General features: G+C 41.1%; 3 protein-coding genes across 3 annotated transcripts in view; all 3 read right to left on the bottom strand.

The window, feature by feature from the left end:
* LOC130165445 (T-box transcription factor TBX19-like) overlaps nt 1-3732 on the bottom strand; it is an 11348-nt gene extending 7616 nt beyond the window's left edge. Inside the window, exons 1-3 of the mRNA XM_056370744.1 lie at nt 3573-3732; nt 1244-1539; nt 1-114 (exon numbers count right to left, since the gene is read on the bottom strand). The exon at nt 1-114 is cut by the window's left edge and continues 163 nt beyond it. Coding sequence (XP_056226719.1) covers nt 1-114; nt 1244-1539 — 410 coding nt within the window. The 5' untranslated portion in view covers nt 3573-3732. The remainder of the gene's footprint in view (nt 115-1243; nt 1540-3572) is intronic.
* Nucleotides 3733-5310: 1578 nt separating this feature from the next.
* Nucleotides 5311-10995, bottom strand: LOC130165464 (vesicle transport protein SFT2B-like). Its single transcript, XM_056370777.1, has 8 exons — nt 10765-10995; nt 9476-9565; nt 8766-8851; nt 8427-8508; nt 8004-8039; nt 7609-7667; nt 7496-7525; nt 5311-6532 (listed from the first exon to the last, which is right to left on the bottom strand). The coding sequence occupies exons 1-8, from the start codon at nt 10834-10836 to the stop codon at nt 6496-6498; spliced, it is 492 nt and encodes a 163-aa protein (XP_056226752.1). The 5' UTR covers nt 10837-10995; the 3' UTR covers nt 5311-6495.
* An 854-nt stretch (nt 10996-11849) lies between these two features.
* si:ch211-207l14.1 (histone H3.v1) lies at nt 11850-15835 on the bottom strand. Its single transcript, XM_056370768.1, has 4 exons — nt 14069-15835; nt 12812-13048; nt 12640-12738; nt 11850-12518 (listed from the first exon to the last, which is right to left on the bottom strand). Exons 1-4 carry the CDS (start codon nt 14360-14362, stop codon nt 12411-12413), a joined length of 738 nt encoding a protein of 245 aa, XP_056226743.1. The 5' UTR covers nt 14363-15835; the 3' UTR covers nt 11850-12410.
* Nucleotides 15836-16147: the final 312 nt, after the last annotated feature.

The following is a 16147-nucleotide window of genomic DNA, read 5'->3' as shown; positions in this document are numbered from 1 at the left end:
CCGTTCACGAACTTCCAGCGGCAGCCGTCGGCCGGCACGAAGTCCAGCAGGAAGGAGTACATGGAGCTGGGGTCCAGACCCGAGACGCTGACCTTCAGGACCGGGAACATGCGACTGTGAAGAGACGCCATTAGTTTTCAGAGGTTAGTCCAAGTGTCCGGAGGTCGTTTAAGAATCTTCTCAAATACCTTCAGGACGATGACGAGCTCAACAAACAAGAAGAAGAAGAAACAGAAACGTTGATTAAACCAAGAGATTCTTGTCGTTACATGAACTGATCTGCTGATTATTTTCTTCATTAGTCTTCACATGTTTAATCTGAGCATCAGTCCGAACCTCAGACTCATTTCAGGAAAGACTGACACAACCAGCTGCTGATTAATGATCTGAATATGAACTAATTGATCTGAACTCAAACTGTATAAACTGCGGGGGAGTTAAATCTTTTACAGCGCGTCGTGTTTTTATCTCTCTACCTCCACCTTCTGTGAAAAACACCGACAGTCCCTTTAAGTCTTCCTCCTCGTAACGCGGCGCTCAGACAAACACGGCGCTCTCCATCAGTAACAGCAGCTGAAGTGGCGTTCTGCAGGTGTGAATGGAGTGTTTGCCCACGGCAGGGCGCGACTGGTCAACACGCCTCGGCTCGGGAAAAAAAGACAGCACACAGAGGCGACGCTGACGGCTGATATCGACACTAATGAATAACCCTGGTTAACAGGATCGCTGATCTGGACTCACACACACACACACACACACACACACACACACACACACACACACACACACACACACACACACACACACACACACACACACCGTCGTCTCACAATATTCAGAAGGATTCAGTCCAAACACCGACCACTGCAAACTTCTGACCATCCACCAACTAAACTCTGGACAAGTTTTCATTTTCATTACTGCAGTATTTCTGTACATTTAATCTATATATCTATTTAATATGAGACGTATATAATTAATATAATTAATCTCAAACGAGGTGAAACTTAAGTTTTAGTTGTGCAGCAGCAGCAGGAACAGAGGAGCCTCCGACTGACCACGTCTCATTAATGTGAGAAAGATTCTGTCTCCGTGTATTTTGGTTATTTTGGTTAAACACTATAAAACGTCACTTGGCAGTTTTTCACGGTCTGTTTCCTTTCACGCTGAACTTCCTTTAACCACGTGCGTGTCGTTGCCTAATGCTCAGATGGTTCGTTTTGGAGACAGTCGTCGTGGTTACCGTCCATTCTTGGTGACGATCATCTCGTTGGTGATGTGTTGAAACTTCCTCCACAGCTCGGCGTCCTCCAGCGTCACCCTGAGCTCCCTCTCCGTCGGGTCGCCCTTCTCCCGGCCGGCCTGCAGCTCGCTCTCCACCGCGCTCAGCAGCCGGGACATGCAGCGTTCGGCCGAGCCGGGGCTGCACGCCGTCCCGCCGCTGCGAACCGTGGCGACGACGGTGCCTCCACCGCCGGTCCGGTCCGCTGAAGACACAGAACCGGACTCCCCGTCCTCCTGGAATCCCTCCACCTTCATCTGGAGACACACAGACACAAAAACAACTAGGGAGTTATTTTACCTAAATTCTCCATTAAAATTTATTTATTAATTTTCAAGAATTTGGGCCTTTACCTAAATTTGGACGCCATTGGTTCATGAACCAATGGCGTCATGGCGTCATGATCCAGTTTCGTTGATATGAAGCTTCAGTGACGATGTAACTTTGATTTCCACACCATCAGACAAATGTTATACAAGAGAAGGAGCACCTGAACGCATCGGACGGCTCTGCCACTGAGGAGGAAGTGAAGCACCGCGGCTGCTGGAGCCGTCAGATGATCATTCAATTAGAAATGATGAATAATGAATAATGTGGCTTTTACCTGAATGAAGTTAGTTTGGAGTCAGAGTTCAACAAGACATGAATCTGTGGACCATCAGTTAATCATGTTAATTGATCAGGTCCACCAATTTTCAATGTCCTGATAAACTCCTTTAATTTCTACTTCCTGTAAAATGTTTTTCTTTTCCTTTATTCTACAAATATTTCCCCCAAATTCTGCAACTGTGGGATTTTTACCAGAAAATGAATGAAAGCTCTTTGTAAATGTTGAACTTTTCCACATCGCAGCACGTGATGAAGAGATCAGGGTTAAAAACCTTCACGTCGGCAGATGACGATGGTTTTAAGACTTGAACTGTGAACTTTACTTCAGCAGCTTTATAAATGTACATGAAATCTTTTTTTAATTAATAAACTGAATCATCCTGGAAATAATTTAACTGTTACACAAAAACACATCGACTCAGCTTTAAGGTTCATTTGTAATTAAGCTCTGAATATAATTTAGGCTTTTTATATTTTCAGTTTTACGCCTGTTGTTGGATTTGTATTTAAACACATTTATTTCATCACTGAATCTAAAGGTTCTAATCCTGAAAAAAAAAAAATAATTGAATTTAATGATTTAAAACAAAATGATCTTGAAGTGTTAAATAGAGAATGTTTCTCTGGTGTTAAGGCCTGTCAGCCAATCACAGCAGCTTCACATCATACATGTGTTTTCTCTCTGAGTCTGAGGAAGAGCTGAAAGGAAAGAGACGTCCGGACGTTGGCTCGTCATCATGAAGACAGAAGTGATCTGTGAAACGTTGTTCGGCCTCGCTCTTGTTACGGGTCGGATGTGGGACGTGAGCCGAGGATGAAGCTGCTGCATCAGAGAAATAATATCCCGTTTATTCCTTGTTCCTCAGAGCGACACTCAGTCTGTGTTTGTGTCTCTGTCTCATTCGAACCAACAACCGCAAGATTTCAATTCATTTTACAGCAAAAATAAAACTCCTGCGACACTAATATAAATATAAACAAATATATTTATCATATATTTATTATATATTCACCTGCATCATCGTGTTCATTCATTTATGTCACGAATGATTCGGTCGCAGCTTCAAACACTCGACTTCACATCATTCACTGAACTCTCGGCTTGAATTCATTGTATTACTTCATTATTTGGAGTTGAAATTATTTATATTAAATAATAAAATGCAACAAACATTAATAATAATTTGCAGGAACAATAGTGACGTCCAGAACGTACGTTACAGCAGCATGTGTTTAAATCATTCAAATCTTCAGTTACATGATTTTAAAATCATTTTGATTTTTGTTAAATATTTTTCTAATATTTCTAATATTTCTAATATTTCTCACCTGTTTTGGTGAGGAGAAAATATCTCTCCTACTTCTACTTATTATATTATCAGATAAATAAGCAGGTATGTAAATGTAAATATTAAACTGTTAAATAATGACTTAATTACAGACTGCAGGTGGAGGGAGACGAGGATTTCATGCTTAAAGACATGAAGAGATAATTATATCAATAATAATCGATAATTATTAAATCCATTAAAACAAACAATAAAAACTAAAATAAAAACGTTGCCATAAAACACGAGTGACATTTTTCTCTGCCCATAAATATAAAAGAAAAGTAAAATGTGTGAATAAGAATCAAAGATCTCTGGTGATCAATAAGCAACAGCTGATAAAATGAACTTACCTGTGACACTCGACACTGAGCTGGACAGGTGAAATAATCCCAAAACTAAACGACACAAATTGACAATTAAATGGTTAATTGAAAATAACTGTTAATGAATGATGTTAATTAATTACAGTGGGTCGCTGTGTGATGTGAAGCTGCTCAGCTCCAACTGAACATCAGAAACAATCACAGGATAGTCCGACTGTACCTCGCTCTACCGCTCTCTCTCCCCCCATTACACACACACACACACACACACACACACACACTACCTCCCTCTACCACTCTCTCTCCCCTTTCACACACAAAATTTACCTCGCTCGACCACTCGATGCCAGTTTCACTGAAGCTTAATTATCTCTAATTTTGATGAATAAACGAAGTAAATATTAAGAAACTACAATCAGTGGATTCATACGAAGAGATAATATATTTTACACTGACTCAGAGGATTAATTATTAATTACACAGAGTAGAAAGAATCAATCTATGATTCAGCATGTACGTCCAGTGATTTCATATCTGCTTATTTCAACTATTTCCACACAAACAAATTAAATTAACATCTTTTTCTATTTAGTTGAGTCCGTCGGCTCTCTACTCTCCTCTGCCATCGATTCCTGAGACAAGAACGGAGCTTTTAAACGATCTCTGGAGAGGATTCATCTGAAATTCACCTTCTCAAGTGAAGATGAGGAAAAGGACGTTTTTTAAATCTGAAAACACAAAGTGAAAAGACGGATTTTTCTCTCTGACGTGGTTCAAGCTGAAAAAGCAAACCGTGTTTTTTTAGTGTGGAGGAAAAGTGTCCAGAGATGATAGACCTTAAAAAAAAACATCAGTTTCAAGTGTGGATGAAGCGTGGAAACATCTGGAAACGAGGAGATCTGATGCTTTCAGGAACAGGCTGAAAGTCTGGAAACGTCATGTTTTAGTGTGGACGAGGAAAACTGAGCTCTTTACTGAGTCTCTAGAGTGGATCATTTTAAAAACATCGGTCTCAAGCTTCAGTGTGGAAGAGAAAATCTGAGTTCTACAGAGTGGAAACATCTGGAAACAGCTGTGTTTATGTCAAGACAAAGAACCCGGAGCGTCGTGAATCCTCCGTATTTATCAGGTCAGCTGTTGAAAACACGAGCGTGGATTCACCGTTTCAAAAGGAGGACGTAGATCTGACTCGTTGATTAACCAACTCAAACTATTAATTCATTTGACTATGATAATAAAAAGAAAAACCACCACTGTGACTCCTGGAGGTTTAAATGTCACTCGACAGTGTTGAAGAAAAACACCATCAGCTGTTCAGATCAGCATGTAATGGAGAATAGGTCAAATCCAAACGCAGAACATCTGGAAACACACACACAGCGACATACGATCTCCGGACTGTGGTGGCTGCCTTAAAATGGAGTGTGTGTGTGTGTGTGTGTTTTATTGTGTGTGTGTGTTTTAATCAGCGGGCGGTGGAGGGTGGAGATTACAGGCTTTAGAGACTTAACAGGCATAAAGAAGACGTTCGAGGGAGGCAGGTAAACACCAGGTAACACACACACACACACACACACACACACACACACACACACACACACACCGAGGACAGAATTCACACGACGACGTTTAACTATTTAAGAAATGAAAGCCAGCTTCAGGTCTGATCTGGAATCAGCTGCAGCATCAGCTCTGCTCCAGGCGGGAAACAGACATTTTACTTTGTGTTAAATGTGAAGATAAATTCATGACTTCATACAAACACTGATGTTAAACACAGACATCGATATTTATTAAAACTGTTCCAGTGAAGACACACACACACGACAGACAGGAAACACTGAGGTAAATGTTTCTGCTGAAATCACCTGCACCATTAAAACCAGAAGGTAAACTGGGAGTAATGGAGGCGGTGCTGGTGGAGCCGGTTCACCGCCCTCTGTGGCGGGAAGGAGCTGCACACTTTAAACTGGCAGACCTGGATCTGATGTTTAAACACACACAGACAGGGAGTTCTAACAATCTGAATCGTACAGGAACAGAAACAGAATAATTAACTGTGATGATCATCAGTTTCACTGATTGTTTGATCTGTTAAATGTCCATTAAAGGTTCATTTATCAACCTCTTCATTTCTAATAAACGACTTATTTAACAAACAGAAACTGATTGTCTCTGTGTGTTCAAACACTTTAGTTTAAAACTACAGCAGCAACTAACGACAGTTATCAATCAGTCTGATCATTATCTACTCAACTTGTCCATTAATTGTTCTATCTATAAAAAGTCAAAGCTCTAAGAAATTACAACAGTAACTGTTTCACATTTCAGCTTCAAAACTGATAAAAACGATTCATCCTTTATCAAAACAGCCCGATTCATTTTCTAATTGCTGCAGCTCTACATTAGCTTTTAGTGTGCACTGCTGTAACCCCGCCCAGCTGTGATGTCACAGCGTACTGAGGTGCACTCTGACATCATCATGTGCTTCTCTACCACATTAAATAATTGCTGCGTTAAAGTATAAAAATATAAATATTAGGTGAAGAATCAGGAGTTCCTGGTTCCTGAAGGTTCAGATCAGACGAAGGTGACGTAACGAGAACGAAATGTTTCATATACTTTGTTAACGAATAAAAACTAAACGATGTGAAATGAGTCGAACACGTCGCTGATGAAACAGAAACTGAATCAGATCCGGCACCAGAATCCAGATCGTGTTCTGGTGTGAACACAGAAACCGAGTCCAGGTGAGAGTCCAGGTGGAAATGACAGAAAACAGGAAGTTGTACAGGTAGTGAGAACTGGTCTCCATGGAAACCAGGTCTTTTTAAGACGTTCAGTGATTCTGAGGTTGAAGTATTTTAAGGCCTCTCCCATGCTCACTGCTGATTGGATACAAAGCACACAGCATCCTGCGTCCTGATTGGTCAGACAGGTGGGGTGGAGTCTAGACACAGATTGAGAATAGTTTGATGACGGCGTCCCTAAAAGAGAGAGGACAGATTTAACCCTTATTAATCTGTTTGTTTCATTTTAATTAACAAGTAAAACTATAAAACAAAACTCAAAGACTTTTTATTTTGATTAAATGTTTCAGTATTTTTTAAATGACAGAAACACCTGTTCAAACATGTAGAAATTAATAAGAAAAACTATAAATTTATCTCTTTTTTAATACACTTTTGTTCTTACAGTGTTGGTTCTGTTGTTTAACTGTTTATATCATTTATATCTTTATGTCTTTTTTTTTCTGCAGCACTGAGCTGCATTTAATTAATAAATCAAGTTGATTAATGTGAACTGCCTCTAAAAGGAACAAATAATCAATAATCAATCTGTTGGACTGCTGATCAGACTGAGACACAAATATTAAAACTTATATTTGTTGTTTTCTACATTTTACAGACTAAACATTTTGTTAAACGTCGTCATACAGAGCATCAGTAAAACTAAACAAGTGAACCAGCTCGCAAAGCCTTATGGGAACTGTAGTTGCTGAATACTACAAAAGTAATTGTTGATGAATCTCACATAGATTCTGTTGTTGTTGTTGTTTATTTTGTTTGCATTGACTTTTCATACGTTCTCATCTTCATGTTCAGCTTGTGTGTGTGTATGTGTGTGTGTGTGTGTATGTTTGTGTGTGTGTGTGTGTATGTTTGTGTGTGTGTGTGTATGTTTGTGTGTGTGTGTGTGTGTGTGTATGTTTGTGTGTGTGTGTGTGTATGTTTGTGTGTGTATGTTTGTGTGTGTGTGTGTATGTTTGTGTGTGTGTGTGTTGTGTGTATGTTTGTGTGTGTGTATGTATGTTTGTGTGTGTGTGTGTATGTTGTGTGTGTGTGTGTGTGTGTGTGTTGTTTGTGTGTGTGTATGTGTGTGTGTGTGTGTGTGTGTGTGTGTGTGTGTATGTTTGTGTGTGTGTGTGTGTGTGTGTGTGTGTGTGTTACCTGGCGAAGGGGATGTATGAAAGGCCGTACCTGTGATCAACAAAAGCAGCAGTTAGACAGGTAAAACAGACAGGCAGGTAAACACTGTGTGTGTGTGTGTGTGTGTGTTATACCAGGTGAAAGCCAGAAACTGAAGGACACAGAACAGCAGAGCGAGACCGTTATTCTTCCACTGCAGAGAGAGAGAGACTGATTCAAAGAACAGACACTAACTGACACTAGAACAAAATAAAATGAGTTTTTATTCTGCTAAAAAATTTTTTTACAACTTTATCAACAAACCAGTCACAAGAACCAGACATCAGCTTGAACAGAGAGAAGAAATATTCACTATAAACACAGAACATCCACCTCAAACACCATGAAACTCAACAAGTTTATGTCGATTTTAGTCAAAGTCAACGTCTCCACATCTTTTCTTTTCTTACTCAGATCAGTATCAGTAAATCTGTGACACATTCACTTCATCCTGGGAAGAAAAAGTTGTTTGTGCGTTTGTGTTTCTCACCCAGAAAGCAGCACACAGTGTCAACACCAGGCAGACCTGCAGAGACGCACAAACGAGTCCAACAGTTAAAGCTGTAAAAACATCTGAGGTGTCGGGTTTGTGTGTTCATTTAAAAAGTGCTGAACCTGTTTAGGATCTGCCGGATTTTGAAATTTTAAACTGTTATTACTGGTGAAACTGGACTTTAATTTTCTACGTCGTCATTGCTCCTCATCCTGTCACAGTTCAGCTGGTTTTAAACACAGAAACAGGATTTCTCTCTTTTAAACTTTCATGTTTCAAACACAGTAAAACGTGTCTATAATGTCTGACACAGAAACAAACTGTGACTCTGTTAATGAGTGAATTAGAGTGTAAGTTGTGTAACGATGTGAGAACGTCACTGACACGACTGCTCACGTGTCTCTACGTGTGTGTTCTCACCAACATGATGGCGGTGGCGAGCGCCCTCTCTTTAGCGCACATGGTCCTCAGCTGCCGACACGGACCGACCAGAAACATGGTGCTGAAATGACATCACATTTACCTGCTGAGTTACAGGTGATACTGACGTCCACCACTAGAGAGCAGCAGGTCCTTTCTTTGAAGTCAGACACTGAGATGAACATCATTTATTTTAGAGCTGCTCTCACCTCTACGAAGGGAGCTACACACATAAAGTTTGATTGATCTACCCAGTTTGACCTGGTCTGAACTAATGTGGACTAGGTCCAGGTCAGACCAGGTGAGACCAGGTCAGACCAGGTGGGTTCTGGTTGGTACCTCGCCAGAGCGCAGATGTTTCCCACGCTGTAGAGGACAGCGAACACAGCGAGACCAAAACCTGGGATCCACAGCATACAGGTGCCCTGAGTACAGAGAGACAGACAGGCTGTTACCATGGAAACAGACGGGAAAGACAGACCAATCTCAATGGGTACAGCAAGACAAGACAGGTGGTTACCATAGAAACAGAGACAGAGACTGAGACACAGGCTGTTACCTTGGATACTGACAGCAACACAGGAAGGGCTGTTACTATAGAAACAGACAGAATATTACAGACAGACAGGCTGTTACCATGGATACAATCAAGAAGACAGGCTGTTACCATAGAAACAGACAGGAAATCTGACAGACGAGCTGTAACTGTAGAAGCAGACAGGAAAGACAGATAGACAGGCTGTTACCATAGAAACAAGCAGAAAAGAGATTAAGAGGATGTTACCATAGAAATGGGAAAGACAGATACACACACTGTTGTCATGGACACAGCCAGGCAAAACAGAGAAGTTGTTACCATGGATACATACAGCGAAAACAAGCTGTTACCATGGATACAAGCAAAAAAGAAACAGACTGTTTCCATAGAAACAGAGGGAAACAGAGACAGACAGGCTGTCACTATAGAATCAAACAGAACAGACAGACAGGTTGTTACCATGGAAACAGTGCTGTGTAGGAGCATCATTCAGGTGTTCACTCAGACTCACCAGGACGGAGCACAACACACCCAGGATGAAGCAGACCACGAAGCCTTTCATCCTCGTCCCCCAGGCCAGGGTCGACGCCTGATTGGCTCTCTGCACAGATGTCATCATCATCTTATTATCATCATCATCATCATCATCATCATCATCATCATCAGAAGTCACAGCTCCAGAGGTTGTTTATGGTGTGGCAAATAAACAACATAACAGAGACAGCAGCAGCTGCTGTGTCTCTACAGGCTGAAACTGAAACAAACAACCAACCAATCAATGAACAACCGCATCAACAAACTGACGGCACGCTACGGAAACAGACCGCGGGAAGGTGGTTTACATGGATCACATCCAGATCCAGCAGGTGAGTTCAGGTATAAACCCAGAGGGAGAGAGGCTGCTTCAGGCTAAAGGAAATATTGACAGTTTCATCGCGCGGTTGAGCCGGTTCACATCAGAACAACAGACATGGAAGAAAAGTTTCTCTCATCACACGCTGTACATCAGACATATTATCACATTCATATCAACTAGTTTCTTTTTCTCAATGAACTCAGACTTCTATAAAGAGCATACCTGTACTATTTCTAAGGAAGTAGAATAAAAGACAGTGATGTTGAAGCTGCAGCTAAAATGTCTCTTCACACTGTTAAACTCAGTAAGTACAGTCCCGTTTTATATAACAAATATGTTTTTCTTGCATTAATAACAAACACAGAAAGCCTGTAACAAAATTAACCAATTAAAATAACAAATATGTTTTTCTTGCTTTAGAAAGAAGCAGTCAAGTAATGTTTTATCTTCCTTTATTAGCTCATTTGAAGAGGATCTGTCATTAATAAAGGAAGATATTAATGTAAGTAAAAGACAAATAGCTGAAATAATGATTGTTTCAATGCTGATGAATGTGACCGTTACTTTTAAGATTAATTAGTCTAAAGAAAGTTAACAAACTCTTGATTTTGTGTAATAAACAGTAAAAACCTAAAGATATTCAGTAAATATTGAATTATAAGTAGCAAATATTCACATTTTAGAGGCTGATTTATCGGTGTTTTACTTGATAAAACACGATTGCTTCTAATTAACTTTATGTGGATTTATCGACTAATTATTAAAACTCTAATGATGAATATGAGAGTTTAATGGCGCAGAATATGTCTGAGGAAACCTTCTCTTCACATGAACGTATCGTTGGTGAAGTTATTGTCCATTTTAACCGGTTAAGTGTCTTAATTTAAATCAGATATTGTGGAGCTAACAGGCTAAAAACAACACTGATGCTAGCTGCCGTTCACCTCCAGGATGCCGGTCCCATCCGCGTTGTTCCCATCGTCCTGACCGCTCAGCACCTTCTTTAATTTATCCATCAACCCTCGTTTTACCCGCCGGACACCGGGACAGACACCTGCCGAGGGCCCAGAAGCTTCCCAGGTGTTTTTTAGAGTCAGGTGAGCGAAGTTAAAACTGAAGAGGAGAAGTCAGCGCATCAACAGGTGCAGCACTTCCGCCTGCAATACCGCCTCTGGCCACAAAGAGCCCGAGGGAGGCGCTGTTTCCCCCAAAATCAACACCAGGGATTTTCAGGTACTTTTACTTCACTACTGTACAGTACTGCCAGTTTATAGTACTTTATACTTCTTCTCCACAATATATGGTACTTTTTACTGCATTCAATTAATCTGACAGCTATACTTGTCCATACTAGTTACTTTTATTTTACTTTTAATTTACAGACACATATGATCATCTTTGAAAGTATGATGTATTATTATAGGGACTGTTCAACTCTTGAATAGTGAACCTCAGGCACTTTAAGGCTCATTATATCTTTACTTGGTTATCATAATTAACATGTTTAGGCACGGACAGGCTATGGGACACCCAACCCTTCCTACATAGAAGCGGTAATAATTAATTAATTACATGCTAATATCATTAATATTATTAAATACTTCTGTTCTTTTACTCAAGTTGAATTTTGAATGAAAAGGATCTGAACAGTTGTTCTCCCACTGACATTTACAAATATAAGAGCAGAATATTGTCTTTAAGGAACTGGAGCTACAATCTGACAAACTAAACAGCCAGAAAAGCAATGAACAAACAGTTCTTTATGTAGCTGAGATTATTACAAAACACTCACATCATCCCTGTATTACATTTATAATTTTATCTAGTAATGGTGTTTTTAATCTTTCCTCAGCTTCCTATCACTCTTGCAATAGGATCATTATAATTATTGTACTTGACTTTTTACTGATGTTTACTGTTCAGTTTTTTTCTTCGACTCATTTACACCTTCCTGACATTTTGAATCTGGAATGCAGTTTTCTACTGTGGTTTTAATTTTGAGTCAAAAATTAGAACATTTTTCCTCCACAATCAAACTTTATTCAAAAATCATCACAACGCTGCTCAACAGTGTCAGTTTATGTTTCTACCCAAAACACTTGTAATGTCACACACTCACACACACACGAGTGAGGTTACTGTGGTTGTACGTTAGCTTCACAACTGGCCATTTACTGTATGTAGGTATCTACTGCTGCCCAGTGTATGTTTGTGTTATCTGTCCCATTATATGTCCCAGAGTTCAGATCCATTGACTCCGATGGATTCAGAGAAAATGGATCAGGCTGTTTATTGCTTGTGTTTGGTCCCTTTTAATTTAACCTGACTAATCCACTCTCCTTGTCTCCTCTTCTCACGACTTATCTGAATGTTTCAGTGTGTTTGGATGATGTCACTGTCCTCTCCTGGTGATGTCACTGTCCTCTCCTGGTGATGTCACTGTCCTCTCCTTATCGTTATATGTCAGTATCCTCTCCCTGTTGGTTTTAGGAGCAGTCACAGTCCACTACAGGAAGTCTTCAGGGACCTTGATGTCACTGGGGGTGTGATGCTGGATGTTTACTGACGTCAGCCTCCCTGACTGGTGGTCTTAGGGGACTTTGACTCTGGCGGAGCTCCAGTGGACGGGCTGTGGCATGGACACCTGAACATGACACGTAGGACAGGACTGTTTTCTCCACAGCCACTCTTCTATACACTGCAGAGAGGGACGAACGTTTTTAATGCATGTTTAGTATTTTGCAAAACCCTGAATGGAGACAGGTTAAAGAGATTTTTCCATCTTTTTGTGACAATGTGTGTGTGTGTGTGTGTGTTACCTCTTTGTGGAAGGTGTGTGTGCACTGCAGCTCCCTGGTGCCGCCGGTTCCTCGGTTTAAGTCGTTGTGACAGATCAGACACACACGGTCTGCATCGCTCTGCAACGAACACACAGTTTAAACTCTCAGGTTAAAAACACGGGTCAGTTCTCACATCAGTTGTTTTACCCACCAGTGACATGACGTTGCGTCTCCTGAACTGGCCTCTCCTCTCGTGTACTGTTGCCTCTGGGATTGTGGGTATGAGGGAGGGTCTTCTCTCACCGGTGGGAATGGTGACAGGAGCGGCGGCCTCCTGCGGCGAGGACAGGAGGCGGCGGGAGGAGGAGCGTCGCAGCAGGACCCTCGCCGTCACTGGAGCCCGGGTGGACGAGTGGAGTCGAGACAGCTGCATGGCAGAGAGAGTAGTCTGGACGCAGAGAGAGAGAGAGACTAGTTAATGTTGAACCAGTTAAAAGGTTTAACTGGACTCCACTGTCCTCCCTCACAGTTCAGTCAGTTTATTTATAGAGCACCTTTAAAAACAGCAATGTGCTTTACAGAGAGTTTCCATCCCGGGATTATTTGACTGATGATTATAATCAAATAAAAACAAAACACAGACATAAAGAACAGGATGTAACAGTCTGAGCTTTCATTCATCAGAAGGTTTGATAAATGGATTTTAAAAACAGAATGGATCACTGATCCAAAAATCCCATCAACACTGGCAAAAATAAACAAGACTATGAGTCTGTAATCCTAATTAGTGGCTTTACAGCCATGCTTCTCTTTAACACCCAACTGAACCACTTTGAGCCAACGGAGCAGCTCAAAGCTCCTTGGAGCTGGAAGCTTGTTGCTAATGCTAACGCAGCTAAAAATGGAGATCTGTGGAGATCCTCTGAAAGCCTGAAGTTTAAGACAACAGCGGAGGAGCTGAGCCTCTGTGTTGGTCTTCAGGCTCATTGTGTCTCTGATTAGGAGCTGTGGACCCCCTGAAGACCACCAGCTCCCTGAATAAGCTGAGGTTAACTGGTCTGACTGGTCCTTTAGTTCTGAAGTTATTCTCACATGAAGTAGTTTGCAGTAAATCTGCTGCAGGTCAGAACTATATGTACGATATATAAGTGGAGTGAGCTGGTGCAGACGGTGGAACTAGTCCATTACTGTCCATCATGACCTCCATGACGATGATCGAAAGCTCCAGAACAGCTAATAATGGAGCCTGTGGTAAGACTGTAAATACTGTTCACATCAACGTCCAAGTCATACTTACGAGTGGGAGACTGGGATTGTTTTTGAAAACTCAGAGAAGGCTCTTCCTGCGGCCTGTAGCACATCAAGCCACGCCCACCTTGAGCCACACCCACCACAAACCACACCCTACTCCTAACCCAGCAGCCGCAGTGTGACCTCATTGAAAGCTCCTGCTGCTGGTCTGTCTCACCTGACACGGCAGCGATGCCCGACGGTCGGTCCTCATTCGGACCGGCGTTACTAAACTGCTTCTGCTTTCAGCTCTTCCTCCCCCTGCCTCCCCTTCCTCCTCCTCCTCCTCCTCTTCTCCGATTTTCTCCTGCTGTTTGCCCCCTCTGTACTGCAGCATCCAGGTGTTGAAGATCATGGCATCCTCTTCCTCCTCCTCCTCCTCCTCTTCCTCCTCCTCTTCCTCCTCTGGTCTCAGGGGGCTCGGGTCTTCTGTGTCTGAAAACACCTCAGCCTCTTCTCGGTCTGGATCCATTGTGCTGATATGTATATCTGTGGCTAATTAAAGCTAATGATCAGGATATGTGTCACCCTTACCAACTTATAATGAGGCTAAGTCTAAATGCTAAATTCTCTAATGAGGTACAACCTGGCTAAATTAAGACAGGCTCCCCTGTAAACTGGGAAAGTTACAACCAGAATATATTATAACCAGGCCGAGTCACCAGCAGTCACAGCCAGACTAGCTAACTTATAACCATGCTGAATCATAAACAAGCTAAATTACTGCTAAAAATAGGTTACGTCTTACTAACAGCTAAATTACCACCAAGATAGGTCCCAACCAGGCTAATTCACAACCAGGCTAATTTACAGCTAGGCAAGATAACATCCACTCCAAATGAAAACCAGGGCTAGACAACCAAAGTTAAAATTACAACCAGGCTATATTAGAGCAAGGGTAAGGTTATAGCCCACTAGATTATACCATGCTAGTCACAACCAGGCAAATTTTATTTGGGCTAAATCTAAACTAAAATAATCTGCAACCAGGCCAATTTACACTAAAGATAGATTTCAGCCAAGATCATTTAAAGCTGCAGCCAGGCTACAGTAAATTATACCTCGCTGGATTAAAACCAGACTAAATTACAGCTAGGCAGGATAACATCCACACTACATGAAACCAGGGCTAAACAAACTAGGCTAAATACTCACCAGGCTAGGTTAGAAACTAGGCTAAATTACAGTTGGCTAGATTATAACCAGGGTAAGTTAGTTGGCAGGCTAACAGCCAATAAGACTGAAGTTCAACAGAATTAAATTACAGCCAAGCTAGAATTCACCTGGGTTCATTTATAACCAGGCTACAATCCAAGATAAATTTACAGCTACAACATTACACAACCTGGCTATATTAGTGTAAGGCTAAGGTTATAGCCAACTAGATTATACCATACTCACAACCAGGCTAAATAACAGCTAGGCCAAATATGAAAAGCAGGCTAGGTCCAGGCAGTCCAGAGTAAAATAAAGAAATAAAATGAGTTACAGCACAGTTAGTTTAGGAGCAGTTTGACAGTTGGCAGCTCCACAGTTTGAGAGGAGGAGGGACAGACGAAGGGATGGATGAAGGAGTGATGGATGGATTATCTGAGCAACAGAATCCAGTCTTGACTGTCGATCTCTGCTCCCCACAGATCCATACAAATACAAAGTGAAGTCAGTTTTCCAAAATGACCTCCAGCTCTTCCACACATCCACTTTCAATGCTTCTCTTTTCCTCCTTTATTGTTGTTGCTGTTGTTTTTGGTCGTTTTCTTTCTTGCTGTTTCTCTCTTGCTCTCTGTGCTGCTGTCACACAAACCCTGTTAATCCATTTACTGAACCACAGGAGGAGGAGAGAGCCAGAGGGAGGGAGATTACACCTGGCTTACTGTATCTGTGTCAAACCAGGTGAGAGGTGAGCCAGTCATTTCACTGACTTTAATTCTTTAGGTAACAATTGGGGTAATTGATTAACTCAATGACTGATCTTCTGAATCTTATACAGTATTACTGGTTGCTATTCATTGGTAGTTGTTTCCCATTGATAATTTTGAATTACTGTTATTTACATATAAGATTGTATCATGCAAGAAAAATAAGTAAACTGAAGAGAAGCTATATTAAATTACTAGTGTCACCTAACAAAAAATTAATAGATTGCATAATCTTTAAAGGCATTTATTTAATTTATTATTATTGGTAAGACTTTGTACAATGTAGAATAAATTGTAAATCACTGAAACTGTGAAATATTTCCCAAAAGAAACTTACA

This window comes from Seriola aureovittata, chromosome 24 (assembly GCF_021018895.1).
Source record: "Seriola aureovittata isolate HTS-2021-v1 ecotype China chromosome 24, ASM2101889v1, whole genome shotgun sequence".
In the NCBI taxonomy this organism is placed as follows: domain Eukaryota; kingdom Metazoa; phylum Chordata; class Actinopteri; order Carangiformes; family Carangidae; genus Seriola; species Seriola aureovittata.
Note: the sequence above shows the minus strand (reverse complement) of the source record. Positions and strands in the feature narration are given on the sequence as shown.

Coding starts and splice junctions, on each gene's coding strand:
- LOC130165464 (XM_056370777.1), bottom strand. CDS start 10,836: ATGGATAAATTAAAGAAGGTGCTGAGCGGTCAGGACGATGGGAACAAC. Junction 9,566..10,764: donor ATGGGACCGGCATCCTGGAG/GTGAACGGCAGC, acceptor ACATCTGTGCAG/AGAGCCAATCAGGCGTCGAC. Junction 6,533..7,495: donor TCATACATCCCCTTCGCCAG/GTAACACACACA, acceptor TCTCTCTTTTAG/GGACGCCGTCATCAAACTAT.
- si:ch211-207l14.1 (XM_056370768.1), bottom strand. CDS start 14,362: ATGGATCCAGACCGAGAAGAGGCTGAGGTGTTTTCAGACACAGAAGAC. Junction 13,049..14,068: donor GGGCATCGCTGCCGTGTCAG/GTGAGACAGACC, acceptor CTCTGCGTCCAG/ACTACTCTCTCTGCCATGCA. Junction 12,519..12,639: donor CACACACCTTCCACAAAGAG/GTAACACACACA, acceptor CCCTCTCTGCAG/TGTATAGAAGAGTGGCTGTG.